General features: G+C 40.9%; 1 protein-coding gene across 4 annotated transcripts in view; it reads left to right on the forward strand.

Annotated features, from left to right (window-relative positions):
* Positions 1-763: 763 nt before the first annotated feature.
* FAM91A1 (family with sequence similarity 91 member A1) overlaps positions 764-14,809 on the forward strand; it is a 43,589-nt gene continuing 29,543 nt past the window's right edge. For 3 of the 4 annotated variants that reach the window (XM_032315790.1, XM_032315791.1, XM_032315794.1), the window contains exons 1-8: positions 764-1,098; positions 5,918-6,002; positions 7,037-7,188; positions 8,850-8,907; positions 9,595-9,662; positions 10,230-10,343; positions 11,861-11,951; positions 12,362-12,424. In XM_032315790.1, coding sequence (XP_032171681.1) covers positions 1,027-1,098; positions 5,918-6,002; positions 7,037-7,188; positions 8,850-8,907; positions 9,595-9,662; positions 10,230-10,343; positions 11,861-11,951; positions 12,362-12,424 — 703 coding nt within the window. In that variant the 5' untranslated portion in view covers positions 764-1,026. Of the gene's footprint in view, positions 1,099-5,915; positions 6,003-6,111; positions 6,168-7,036; positions 7,189-8,849; positions 8,908-9,594; positions 9,663-10,229; positions 10,344-11,860; positions 11,952-12,361; positions 12,425-14,809 lie in introns of those variants that run through there. The other variant, XM_032315792.1, reaches the window with a different exon arrangement.

Here is a 14,809-nt window from a genome sequence, read left to right on the forward strand (position 1 = left end):
ATAGACCTGCTGGCACCCTGTTCGAAGCCAGGAGGCCTTCCTGCAGGTGCCTGCCCTCTCACAGCTTTTTTTTTTTTTTTTTCCCAATACAAAGTCATAGAATTTCATTCTACATTTTGGATATTAACCCTTTATTGGATATATGATTCGCAAATGTCTTCTCCCATTCAGTAGGCTGCCTCTTCGTTTTGTTGATGGTTTCCTTTGCTGTGCAGAAGCTTTTAGTTTGATGTAATCCCATTTATTTATTTTAGCTTTTGTTGCCCTTGCCTGAAGAGGCTGGTCCAAAAAAATTCTGCTGAGACTAATGTCAAAGACCTTACTGCCTATATTTTCTCTTAGGCATTTTTGGTTTCAGGGGTCACAGTTTTCAATCAGTTTTGAATTTATTTTTGTGTATGGTGTAAGATAGTGGTGCAACCCCATTGATTGGAGATACTCTTCAGTGCTGGCTTTGATTTTCCGCTATTTAAAGCCAGCTATGACTTCCTCCCCAAGGAGGAATTCTTAGACATTCTTAGACAACTTACTCCAGTGCCTGAAACTGGAGAAGAGTGGGACATCCGACAATGGCAATGCAGACCCAAGAATTTATCTTTATTCATCCAGACACTGACCTGTGGAGCCAAACACGTGGGCAGGGGCGGTTAATCCGGACTTGGCCTCACCACCTCCTTGCCCCGCCCCCTACAGTCTGGGGGCGGGACAGGAGGCCAGTCAGTGCCCCGCCCCTCAAGCCTCGCGCCAGAGGGCGGAAGTGACGCAAGTCCAAAGCCATTTCCGGCGGGCCGAAACTAGGAAGAAACTTGGAGCTGCCTAGGCGCTCCTGGCAGGGTCTCGGTTCCTCCTGTGCCCCGTGGCCCGGCAGCGCGGAGCTGTCGGGATCCCTGGCCATGGGGCAGCCCCGGCCCTCCGCAGTGTGAGGCGCGGGGCCTCCCGCGGGCTCCCCGATAGGCCGAGGGCGGGCAAGCGGGAGGCGTCGTTCCAGCTGCGGTCACGGCCGCTGCCGGCCGGGCTCCCGGCACCATGAACATAGACGTGGAGTTTCACATCCGGCACAACTACCCCTGGAGCAAGTTGCCGGCCAACGTGAGGCAGGTACGGCCGGAATCTGGGGTCCGGGCCCCGCCCTGCCGTCACCTGCTCACCTTGCCGGCGGGGCCGGGGCTGCCCCTCGCGGCTGACTCCCGCCCTTCCCCCGCCGCGGTCTCGGGGCGGTCGTCCCGCAGGTTAGGGGTTCGGAGGGGGCAGCTGTGCGGGGCCACGGGGGCAGGATGGGGCGGTTGGTAAACGGGATAGACTCGCTTGGCACCTTTGCCTGTCGTCTCGTTTAAACCAGGCGCTGGGTCAGGCGCTTGCGACATCTATTTAACGCGGCCCTTGACCTCCAGAACTTCAGGATGGTGGGGAATAGACGAGAAACAAATGACTGCGTTACAGGAGGATAGCCGCGCACTCATCCTTGCGTTGTAGTGCATGTGGGCACACGGAGGAGTAAGAAATTGTCCAGGGAGTGTCTGGAGCCCGTGTGGAGGAGGCACTGAAATTGGGCCTTAGAGGACGAATGAGAGAGAAGAGGGAGGAAGGTTTTCCGGGTATTTGAAGAACTTGGACGAGTGAAGGAGCGTGTTGAGAGTAGTTAGCAACTTAGTATCCCGGGAGCTGGAGATGTGGGTATACTGGTGTTTGGAGGTGGGATTTTGTGAGTGAGTGGAGGTTGGTGGGTAGCAGATAAGGCTGGAAAAGCAGGCAGGGCCAGATTTTGAAGGGGTTTTCCTACTCTGATGGTTGGACTGTGTCCTCTAGGCAGGATAGGCTTACTAGCGATGTTTGAACAAGAGAGTGTCAGGAGGTTTTTTGGGATTTTTTTGAGGGTTAATTCTCAACTGCTTGAATGACATTTTTACCAGTTGCTCAGCAAATGTTAACTGAACACCTGATTGCTATGCCTTGTTCCAGGTGTGGGTAGTTTGCCTCAGTCAACAAGATAGAGACCCTGCCTTCATGGAGCTTACATTTTAGTCAAGAAAGACAATAAACAATTAAACGAAGAAGTACCGAACATGGCAGGTGGTGTTGAATCTTAGGAAGATAGTGATAGATGCTGCATATAAGGCGCTGTTTCTCTGGCCATGGATTGAGCTTCAAGTTCCTCCCTTTCTGCTTGGTTCAGAGTGAAATTCTGTTTTCCACTGACGCTGGGCAGTTGTATTTGGAACGTTTGGGATGGTGGTGGTGATGGTATAGGATTATTAGTTTGCTTCCTCACTCAGCATGGGGGCGTAGTATTGGGAGACAAATAATTTTAAGGTTCTGGTAGTGCATCACGTGGTGGGGAAAGTGCTTTCAACGGAAGATAACCAACAAGAAAGTAGCAAGATAAAGGAACTAAGATTTCTTGGTTTTCTGTGGCTGCCCATGTGGCATTTATCTTGATTTGGAGGAACAAAGCTCTATGCTCGAAAGAGTGTTTCTCTTGTTAAGCTTGAATGAGGGCTTTGGTAGTTTTGTTCTTCAGGGTTTTGTGGCGTATCCAGAGACAGCTGGAAGAACCAAGAGTGCTTTTCTTTGTTTCCATCTTTACTTTTCCTTTCACGAATATAAATGTAGCATAATGGAAGAAAGATGGATGATTCAGTTACGTTTAGCATGAATAATGGATCTCAATTAGTATTGGCAAAAGCATATCTAATACTTAGGACTATTAAAAATAATCACAAATCAGTATTATCATTAGGTAGAAATGTGACATTAAATTAAAATTTAATAAGATCACTTAAAAAATAGCTGTCTTAGCTTAGGATAAACTTCCACTTGGAGCCGGTGTTGGAAAATCCATCTGTACTAGTTACTTTCTTGGACTTTATCTAGCCTTCCTACTGTTCACCTAGGTCACGCTCCACCTTGAATTGCTACATCAGCTTTCTGTCTGGTCTCTCTTGCTCAGTGAAAGGACTCCCTCACATTCATTCCTCACACTACACTGGGGTGAGGTTTCTGAAAGGCCCATTCAGTCCTGTACTGCCTGTCTCCTGTAGATTACTTGTAACTTCTTGAATGTCAGAACTCCTCCAGGAAGGATTTCCCTGACCTACATCTGGAGAAGTTGACCCTCCCCGGCACAGTTTCTCATCTCTACCACTCAACCCCACTGTGTTGCATTTGCTGCTTACATTACCTGTTTTGCTTTTGTATTTTGAGCACCTATCACATGGTTAGCTTTTAGTAAATATTTTTGGAGCAAGTGAGTGATGGTATCAGTCAGAGGTATTTTTCCAGGACTAAAGCTCAGTCACTTTAAAAGCAGGAAATGGTCCTTGTATGGAAAGAATTTTTTTTTTTTTTTGCCATTATAGATACTAAACACTTTGGAGTTTCCAGTAAGCTTTGATGACTTTAATTTAGAAATAACTCATTTCCCACTTCTTGAAAGCTGTGAGAAGGTGATTTCAGATTTTTCTTAAAAGCGCATGTCTAATGGTAAGGGGATTCCAGATTTTTACAAACTGTACGTAAAGCTTTTCTGGATGGGATGGACTTTAAAAAATACAGTAAAAGTTGTAGATAAGGCCATTATTTCAAGGTTTTTTGTAGCTTATTAGGATCTTTTATTCATTATTCAAAAACAGTTTGTAGTTATTTTAAGGAAAGTCTGATGATGTTCTGTATCATCTAAGAAAGGTCAGTTAAAAAATTGTGCGTATCTTTATTATGGGGGGCCGTGATTGGGGTTTGTGGGAGCAGAGTCTTTAGAAACAAATTCCTTCTGCTATTAGCAGAAGGAATGTGCAGTGGTTGTCTGATAGCCAGCGGCTATGTCTCTCTGAATCTGTTACAGTGCCTTTCATATGCTGCTGTACTTCATCTGTCAGACCTGGTCAGTATTTCTGCAGGGTCAGTGGGTCTCAGAGTAAAATGACCCTTCTTTTAGTTTGCTTCCTATGGTGGTAACAATGTTTCAGAATGTGAATGGTGGGAAATTTGGGGGAGGGGTGGAGAGAAGCCAAGGAATCTTTGTGAACAGATCGGTTTTATTTTATGTATCTGGGTAGTGAAGAACAAAGTCAACTTCTAATATAGTTTTTAGGTATTTGTGGGCACACATATGTATTGATTGATCAGGGTCAGTTGTTAACTTAATTCCTGGCACAAAGGCTTAGATATTGAAACGTCGCATTCTCTAACTGGCTTATAATTAACAGGCCCTTATGTTTTGTATGAGTGGCTTGATTACACTTTTTGTTCTGGCGTTCCCAGGAATGAAGTTAGGAAGGCGGAACCTGGTTGTAAGTTGGGATAAATTAAGAGATTTATTTTAAAACAGAAGATGCTCTAGGTTCTACCAAAATCGTGTGCTTTGTGCGACCGTGTTTTGTGTTCTTTGGGAAAGAGGCTTACTTCTCTGGCAACAAAGCTAGAGAAAACCCTTTACAAGTTTTGTAGCAAACCCAGCATTTGAATTCTCCTCAGCATCTTTATTACCCAGGTTTTGGTGCTGCATAGAGGATGTGGAGTAGTTTCTCTGTGATACCTTTGCTCCTAACCTCTGCAGATGTTAAGACGGATGAATAAAATAAAAGCACATATATTCTGTCATAGTATGGGTCATTATTTAGCCTGTGAAAACTAATTAACATAGGTTCAGGAAGAAAGATTTCCATTTTCTCACATCGTCACTTTTTTGTTAAAGTACATCCCACCAGTGGTCCAGTTATGGGCCAGTTTATTCTATGTCTTAACCTGTCTTGTGAAGATTGCCTTCTATGGAGGTATGTGTAGAAACATTTACCTTGGCTTTCAGACCTGTGGGTAGGAAGTATAATAACTGAATCCTCTGATCTTTCTGCCATTAGTTTCTCAGATGCCTGATTTTATATTACAGCGTGTTGGAAAGATCATACCTAGTAATTAAAAAGAGGGAGAGCAGTCATGTTAAATTGAGTTTGTGGTTGCACATTGAATGTAATGTTGACTGTAATCAGACATACTTGTTCCTTGCTTTCATGAGAGCTCAATTTTGAACTTAAAACACCAAAGCACAGCTAGAAAGGTTTTGCCCATTAAAAAGTGTATCAGAATTTTAAAATTGTCTAAATTTTTTTTTTTTAACAAAACCATAAGGAGAAGGTGTTTTTTAGAAGTCATCTTATTGGGGCACCTGGGTGGCTCAGTTGGGTAAGCATTGGACTCTTGATGTCCACTCATGTCATGATCTCAGGGTCCTGAGGTTGAACCCCTACATCTGGCTCCATGCTCAGTGGGCAGCCCACTTGAGATTCCTTTTCTCCCTCTCCCTCTGCTCTTCCCCACACTTGCATGCGTGCACACACTCTCTCTCTCAAATAAATAAATCTTAGAAAAGAAAAAAGAAGTCATCTTATCATTTAGAGGTACATTTAAAATGTACATTCTCCAGAGACATTAATTTTTAATAATCATAGCCCTCAAATGTAAATAATTATCAGACAGGGATCTGTCTTTAGTTGCCACTCTTAAATTAAAAAGATAAGTAGGTGCAAGAAAGCATCCATTCATCCATCTATCCATCCGTCCACTTATTCAACACACACAAATTAGGAACGGTCAAGAAAGAAATCTTTTTAAGTAGAGTTTAGTTTTTTGTTAGTTTAATGAAGTTATGCTCTTGGACTGTTATTTGATATTAAATACTTTAGGTAGTTTCAGTAAGTCCTTTTAGAAAGGCAAACTGAAAATAAACACATCAAATTTTTGTTCAATATTATAGAATGAAAATTAGTATAATAGCACTTAAGAAAATATTCTTCGTCCTGGAAATTAGAGGTAGTAGGATAAAATTAAGGGGCATGGTTTTGAAACTGTATGAGGAAAAAGTATTGTTGTTTAGTTCAGAAGCTATTTTTAAAACTATTGAATTTTTTTTTTTTTTTTTTTTTAGAGTCTTGGAAATTCACAGAGAGAATATGAAAAGCAGGTTGTTCTTTACAGTATCCGCAATCAATTACGATATAGAAACAACTTAGGTAAGTAGAGACATTTTTATATCACGGTGGAAACACCTGTTGCTATTTACCATTTTCATTAATCTATTCTGTCTTTTCAATGCATGTTTTATAATTTTATTCCATATAGACATTTAAGAAGCTCTGTACTGACCCATCCCACCTAACAACAATTTGTATGAGCAAGTAAATTTTTCTTTCTAAATCGGATTCAAATTATTTTTTTTTTAAAGAGTATCCATTGTAGATTCATTTTACCTATAAAATATTAATCTCAATTCAGTTGTAGTTTTTTCACTTTAGGTGAAAAAATAAGCCAGAAGAGAAGTACGTTCATTCTTAATAGTTTCTGATTTTGGATTTTGTGGCTTTTTTTTCCCATAAATTTTCAAAATATAAATGTAATGAAATCTCTGTAATAACTGGAACAAATTTTAAGCATAGTTGGGTGTGTGTGTGTGTGTGTGTGTGTGCGTGTGTATGTGTTTTAACTTTTTCTTTAAATGTTTGGTTTTTGTCAGATGACTCATTAGTCTGTTCTATTGCCCTGCTAATCTTTCTGTGCATGTATTTACTCTCAGATTAAGCACTGTAGTTCAGAGATAGTTTTGTTTTATTTAAATGTATTTCATGGGAGTCAGGGGTCTTTTTCCATTTAAAGAACAAAACTATCAAATAATTTTTTGAAATAGACTTGATGCATTGAAAACTACTGTTCAGTTTGGCTCTCTTGTGGTATAGTAAGGGATTTGATGAATTCTAGCTTGCGTTTTGCATCTTTTAGAGAGAACATTCCATGATTGCTTTCTTGGCTTTCTGACTTGGTAAGAATTCTTTCTCTATTTATCTGTCCTGTTGCAGATTCCGCTTGTGTACTCTGAAGTCTGTTTCTTTGTGGCTTGTTTCTTTGTTTCTTTGTTCCAACTGTTTGTTCTCTTCCAACTACTGTGCTTTTATTTTTAGTTAATGTTGGTTTGTCAAGTAGTTCTTATTGCATTTATAATTATAGATAACCGTAAGACACCTGAAAATTGAAAATTTCTCGCTTTCCGCAGTTAAACATGTCAAGAAAGATGAACGCAAATACTACGAGGAGCTGCTAAAGTACAGTCGTGATCACCTCATGCTGTACCCTTACCATCTGTCAGATATAATGGTGAAGGGCCTGAGGATAACACCGTTTTCATACTATACTGGGATCATGGAGGTGAGTTCACGGTGTATGTGGGGCATTAGGAATGTGACGGGACTCTGTGTCGTCAGTAGCGATGCCAGTAATGACTGGCTGCGCTCTTCTCAGCCCTAGTGGGCATTGTTTCTGAGTTTACAGTGGAAAAAAAAGAGAGTCGGTTACGAGTTAACTATGTCATCCACACTGTACAAGGAGTTGTTGTCCAGGCTCTCATAATGGAAAGGTACCTGTTTTTGTGCCATGTTTTTGAGGGCATTTTTGACCCTCTGTGCTACTGTAGCATTAGTCACTCATTTATGTTAGCAGAGTCTCTATAAAACCGACTGCTTTGAACACGTGATTAAGGTTGAAAATGTGGGTGACAGAACTGAGCATTGAGTTCAGAGAAACTTAATGCGTTTAACGATTCTCTGACTAGAGAAAGAATAAGTGATTATAAACCCAACATGCAATACACGTGTTAGAAAAAGAAAAGTATTTGTAGTTCTGGCTGTTAATGTCTTGCCATTTTTGTTAATTTTTGAATGTTAGCTTTTTTCCAAAGTCAGTATTTAGACCTTTGTCAAGTAACTTTAAATATACTGTTTTTAAGTGAGCTGCATGCAAAGATTGGCAATGTTTATCTAGTATTCAGTGGCTACTTAGTTTTATCGGAGTGCCGCTGTTTTGGGCCCACTAGCCGCCTCCAGAGCAGGGGGAGGCCTTGAACTGAAGGAGCTGGGAACGTGCAGGAACAGTGAGGTCACGTTCCGATGTGGCTTCCTCTGCGAGAGCTCCCTTTGCTTTTCTCCCTGAGCCCCTTCTTCACAAGCACTTAGGCCGTCCTGCGTCTCCCATGTCTCTGTGTCCCTGTTCGGGAGGAAATATTAGTGTCAAGCTTGAGGCCTGACAGCCCCGGTTTCTGTCGATCCCCTTTCCTGAGAGCCAGGGCGGCAGAACGAAGGTGGCAGGTAATCAGGACGTAGAATAATTCGGACTGCCTCTTTGTTTCGCTGGCACTGACTATGAGGTTTAGGAGAGATGATAGGGGAGGGCTTTTCCCCCCTTTACCAACTTTCTGTTGTGTCCAGGTGCTCGCTGCTCTCTGCTTTCTGTTCTTACACCATTGGGTGTAGGTCCTAGGTTGAAAATGGGCCCTATCCCCACGGTAGGCAGTTGGTTTATTATTGGAGTAACAGAGGGGCATTGGAAGAAGCTGGATGCTGAGGTTAACTGTGCTGCTGGTTGGGTCTCGTAGGAGCCAAGATGACCGAGCGGTCACAGTCTTTGTTGGTGGTGCGCGTCTCAGATGTGTGTTGATGGAAGCATGACACATCAGGAGACCTCTCTCGGCTCACGGATCTGGGATGAGGTGTGAGGCGTGGAGAGGCAGGAACCGGGAGCTCTGAAAGCGGTGTTCCCTGTGTAGCTTCCACAGAGCGCAAGTTGCAGGGCAGATGTTTGGGATTCAGGAGCGCTGTGGCAAAGCCGGACCGGAAGGGCTGATCTGCGGTGACTCGGTTGGGCCCAGGTGGCCCACAGGGAGGCCTGCATGCTTTAGGTCACACACTCTAATCTCAGTGCTTCGGGCAACAATTCTGATTATCCTGTCTGGCTCTCTTAATAGGTATTTATTCACATGTTCTTATCTAAGGATATTTTGCATTTAGAATTTTTAATTGTTTTCTTTTTGAAAGGACATTATGAACAGTGAGAAGAGTTATGATTCATTGCCCAATTTTACTGCCGCTGACTGTAAGTATGTAATGACGCTGAAGGTAATGATTAGTCTTGTTGTTGTGTATGCGTGCTGTTGTCTGTGTTGTCATGTGTGTTTTAACCTGAAACATTTGAAGCATGGGAACAGCAAGCAACAGTGTTGGTAGGAATTTTTATCAGGTGAGGCAAGTCAAGTATAAGGTTTAGTCTAAATGTCTAAGGGAGAAATATGTTAGAGGGTAAAATGAGAAGTCTGTATTTCTAGAAAATGAATTCTGATACTTGGGCTGTGTTGTGTTCCACATGAGGGAAGAAAATTTAAAATTTGTACATGATAGTTTCGCAGCACGATACCCAGTTGTTACTAATAAAATTTGCTTTATTTGCTTATTTTAAGGAAGTATATATTTGACATGGGACACCGTTCTCTTGAGTAAGGAGAAACTTTTGCTGAGAAGTACACTTTGACTTCCTGATATTGGAAGGGTTTCTGCTTTTTAAAGATTTTCCATGGGACATTGTCAGAGATGTCAGCTTGAGTTCATCTTTCCCAGTTTGGTTTTCTTTTGTTATTTTGTTTGAAGAATTTCTTTTAATTTGATGTTGATTGTTAATCAGTCATCAGGGATGAACAAAAGCTAAGGGTTTTTTCCTAAAAGACCTGGGTGTACTGATATTTTAAGATACATTAAGTGTTTTTAAAATAAAGCCTCTTAATTTCAGGTCTAAGGCTTCTTGGCATAGGAAGAAATCAGTACATTGATCTGATGAATCAGTGTCGGTCGTCAAAAGTAAGTTAGTTGTTTCCTTCCCTTTCTTGTTTCATCCCTGTTATCACACATTCTCATTGTTTCAAGTAGTAGAAATACTGAATTGAAATTTCTTTGATCAAGAAAATAGGCTTCATACAAAATACCAAAACAACTCTTCCATATTTTCTAGGTTATGCTTATGCGATTATTGAATTAAAATGTTTAAGGAATAAAATATTTATTTTTAAAAATTAATTTTTGCTCTGCTGATTTTTTACTTGCTCATTCCTCTCCCAGCATGGTGGGTGAAGTAAGGACACGTTCTCCAAATTCATTTTTACCTCCTGGATTTCCTTTGAGTTTCTGGATTTAGATCCAGACTTGATGTTTAGTGTTTTGAAGTAATTTAGTTTGAAATAATTGAAGAATGACTTTCTCTATATTATATTTCTCTCCAGTATATCTAAAATTCTTCAGATTTTAAAGCAGGAGGATTTAAAAAGATTTGTTTATTGGACTGTGAGAAACAGTCTTATACTATGATCAGTAAAAAAGAAAGCATGGATTTCAGGCTGATTGCAAATTCTCACGTTTGTACCATTGAAGAAATTTTTCAGAAGGAAAACAGCTCGTGATCTTCTACCAGTGAAGCCGGTGGAGATCGCCATAGAGGCGTGGTGGGTGGTGCAGGCTGGATATATCACAGAAGATGACATAAAGGTAGATCCCTTTGGAATTAAACATTGGATTTTTATTTTTTAAATTATAACTTTTAATCAGAGCTCTAATTTTTCTAAAAAGTAACACTTTGGTTTTCTGGAGGAAAATTAAATGTAAATTCAAAGTTGTAAATGACTGTGGTAGGCTAGAATATTGGTGGTTTTCAAAGACACTTTTTAGTAATGAGGGGGGTACACTTGGGTGGGTCCATCAGTTAAGTGTCCAGCTCTTGATTTCTGCTCAGGTCGTGATCTCAGGGTCATGCGATCGAGCCCCACATCAGGCTCCACGCTCCGCACAGAGCCTGCTTGAGATCCTCTCTCCCTCTGCCCCCTCCCCGCTTACATGTGTGTGCATGCATGTTCTCTCTCTCTCAAATCAGTACATTTTTAAAAATCCAGTAATGAGGGAGACTTGACTTGGTTTGTGTTCAGTAACCTGGGGACTCGGATTAGACAGAAGCTTCATCTCAAGTGATGTGATGCTGCAGCTAGCCGCCACGATAGCAGTCAGCGCTTCCTGAGCACTTGCTGTGCGCTAGAGGCGTGGGGCTCTCTTCCCAGCACCTTTTGTATTGTCTCAGATGCTCTTAACAACCCGCTGGGTGTGTCTGCCTTGTGCTCCATTTCATGTATGAGGAAAGTGAGCACAGAGACATGAAGTAATGGTTCAAGTCACCCGGGGGGTGAAGGTGCAGGATTTTACTTCAGTCATTTTGCTATGGGAGTGGTGCTCCTCGTGGCTCTGCTGAAGTGTCCTCTGGAAGAGGGAGGCGCTTTGATGGGGGGTGGGGAGGGCCTGGATCAAGGGCAGTGATGTTCCCAGTGGTCAGACCATGTTGCAGATGAGCCCGTGTCTGGTAGAAGAAAATGCTGAATTGGAGGAAAAGGGGCAGGGCCACGGACCAGAGGCCTAGAGACCAGGTCACGCCTCTCTGTGGTTGAAGGAATAAAAGTGAGTGTGGGGTTTTTTTTAAGTTTGCATTTTATTTTACTTCAGAGGATGGATTAAATCTCATGAGCGGAACAGTGTAGGAACTTTCTAACAGCTGTCAGACTGTCATAAGATAGTGAACTTCCTGTTACTGATAAATCCACATGGAGGCTGAATAAACTTCCGATCTGAGAGGTTCAGAGTCAGCAAATGGATCTGAATCCCATTCAGAGATGATGATTAAATATTGGTATTTGTTAGGTAACACTTAATACTTAACAGCAAATATTGTACTTAAAATTACTTTGTCCTCCATTCTTTTGGTAGCATATTGTGGCGCCTTAATTGACGGTTATGTACATAGCTTTTTCCTTTGAATTCTAGAGTGATAAAAGAAAAAGTATGTGGTACATTTAGCTAATGACACATAATAATCATAATCATGTATGATACATAAAATGTAATAATATATAATCATATATAGTAATCATAATCGTAATAATCATTCGATTTTAAACATGATTTCAGGAGACTTCTGAATTACTTTGGATCGAACTTAATTGAAAATATTTTGCTCTTCTTAGATATGCACTTTGCCTGAGAAATGCGCTATTGATAAGATCATCGACGCGGGCCCTCAGCTCTCTGGATCACTTGATTACAATGTAGTACATAGTAAGTGGTTAGTAGAAACGGTCTTTTGTCAACATAAAGACTTGTTCTAAACCATCAGCAATTAATAGAAATTTTTATCAGTTAGATACACATGGTACTATTTACTAAGGCATGTTGTTGTTTGAGCTGTGACTTTGGTCCATTGTTTCCCTGTGTGGCTTTCATTCAGTTATTCACATATACTAGAAATTTATACAGATGAGTTGTAAGGATATTTCTCTGGTTCTGAGCACATGAAGAAAACAGTTTTGAAAACTTTGGTTCTTTTCCTCTTCTGTTTCTTTTTTTTTCCCCTTCACCTAGCATTCAGTTGTAAGGATCTTTATAGAAAATCAGGAATCTGTTTTGTTTTGTTTTAAATTTATTGTGGTTTAGTGTTCCACCTAAAACAAATACCTTTGCTTCCGTAGGCTTATATAATAAAGGATTCATTTATCTGGATGTCCCAATATCTGATGACAGTTGTATAGCGGGTAAGTATGTGCTGGTGTTTTCTGCTATTTTTCAGTGGTTACTAGGTCCTGGGCATTGCGTATATCACATCTGTCACCCTAACAGATTAGACTCATACCATTCTGAGATCTGCAATAATAGAATTTCTCAGAGGAAGACATTTCTCCTTTGTTACATGGTAGCACATTGCAGTGTGTTTTACTTAAATTCCTTATTTTTATCTTCACATTGTTGTACACATAATGTTAAAATAAGGGAAATCAGAAATAAATTTCTCACATCCCAAGTCAACTTAATGATTTTACAGATTTGTCCTTTTAGTCTTTGTTCAGTGCATAACTGGTTTTATAGATGTTCAGTCCTGTCATTTGATACTTTTACTCTGTGTGCCTGTCTTATTTTTTTGTGTCACTATTGTCTTTCTTGACTTTATCTACTCCTCCCTTTCTCCTTCACCCATCCCCAAGTTAAACCACTATTAAAGCCCTTGTGTATTTTCTGGTGGATGTATCAGTGTATTAACCTGTTGCTGGTTATTGAGGTTACTTACACTTTTCTTGCTAGGATAGTGATGTGGTTAACATCCTTGAACACAGTGGAGCTTTTCTTCTCTAGGTTAGATTTCTTACACTGTATTTAGGTTATATGTTAAGGTATGTTTTCCAGCACATCTTTCAGCTATTGTTCTGGTTTGTTAGTATCTTTCCTCAAACTAAGATATTTAATGTTTGTGTAATCAAATATAAAATGTCAAAAATTGCCAGGGAATGACTTTGCTACTAACTATTGAGCGATGATAGCGGCTTATGACAAGAATACTCCCTCCTATCCATGTTGAATCCGGACAGGTTTATCATGTTGTCGTGTGTCCTGACCTTTATTTGTGTTAGCATGCGTCAGTGTTCTTTAAGAGTGGATTTTGAACCATGTGCATACATGAATTCTATTTTCAGTTTGGAAGGACAACCAAAAAGCAATGAAATACTAATTCTGCTTTGTAGAATTGCTGCTATAACACTAAAACAAATAAAATAACTAGTTTTACAGTTCGAAAGGTTTTGACAAGGAAATTATTTCTAGAGGATGGGCTGTTAGTGGTTTCCTGTCACTGTGAGAAAATAGGAAAGCATTATGCGTTATCCTAGTTTTTACTCTCATCAGTAAACTAATGTTGACTCATTTGAGAATCTCCTAAAAAGATTGGTTTTTGATTGGTTCATTTCAGTCCCTGTTGACTGAGTGTTTGAACACTGACTCACATTATCACTATGTGCATCTGCAAGGTGTGGTCCGAGAAGGGCCAAGTGGATGGCTGCGCTGTTACAGAGATGTGTTCTGCCAGGCTTTTCTTAGGATCTAGCAAGTTCTGCTGGTACAGATAGACTCATGCTCTTACAAGTGCTGAATATATCCTCCTTCTCGCCATGGAACATGGGATGTTCCCTAATTTGGAATAACCTGTGAAAGGAAAGCAGTTTGACAAGATGGAGGCCATCAAATTTAGCACGAGACACCGAAGTTGATTTCAGAGAAAGCATTTCATCTCTGTCTCAACAAAACAAGCAGTATGATGGTGGGACAGATAAACTGGATAAATAAAGAGAGTAGTCACGAAGGGGTTTGTTGTTAAAACGGATTTAGTGCATCGTCATACCGTATACTTGCTTGGTTTATGGCTCCCCTTTCATTTACAGCTTTCTAGATTTCTGTTAAGCTTGTATAGAATACTTTTAAGATACATATAGAAATAGTCTAAAAATTCTTAAAAACCTTTGTCATACAAATCCAAACCTGTAGCTGGAACTTTTTTTTTTTAAGAATTTATTTATTTATTTGACAGAGATCACAAATAGGCAGAGAGAGAGGAAGGGAAGCAGGCTCCCTGCTGAGCAGAGAGCCCGATATGGGGCTCAATCCCCAGATGCTGGGATCATGACCTGAACTGAAGGCAAAGGCTTTAACCCACTGAGCCACCCAGGCACCCCTACTCTTTTTTTTTTTTTTTTTTAAAGGTTTTATTTATTTATTTGACAGAGAGAGGGGGAGCAAGAGAGATCATAAGTAGGCAGATAGGCAGAAAGGGGGGGGAAGCAGGCTCGCTGCTGAGCAGAGAGCCTGATGCAGGGCTCCATCCCAGGACCCTGAGATTGTGACCTGAGCCGAAGGCAGAGGCTAAACCCCCTGAGCCACCCAGGCACCCCAAGATCTACTCTTTTAACCATTTTTAGATAAGCAGGGCAACATTACTAACTAGTTGCTATGCTATAAGTTACATCCCTAGGACTTACTTAGTTTATAATTCAAAGTTTGTACCTTTTTACTCCTTTTATACCCCTCCCCCCTACTTCTGGCAGCCACCAGTCTTGGTCCCTGTATATGTGAGCTTGTCCTCCCCCACCAACATA

The sequence above is a fragment of the Mustela erminea genome, chromosome 16, assembly GCF_009829155.1.
Source record: "Mustela erminea isolate mMusErm1 chromosome 16, mMusErm1.Pri, whole genome shotgun sequence".
Classification (NCBI taxonomy): Eukaryota; Metazoa; Chordata; class Mammalia; order Carnivora; family Mustelidae; genus Mustela; species Mustela erminea.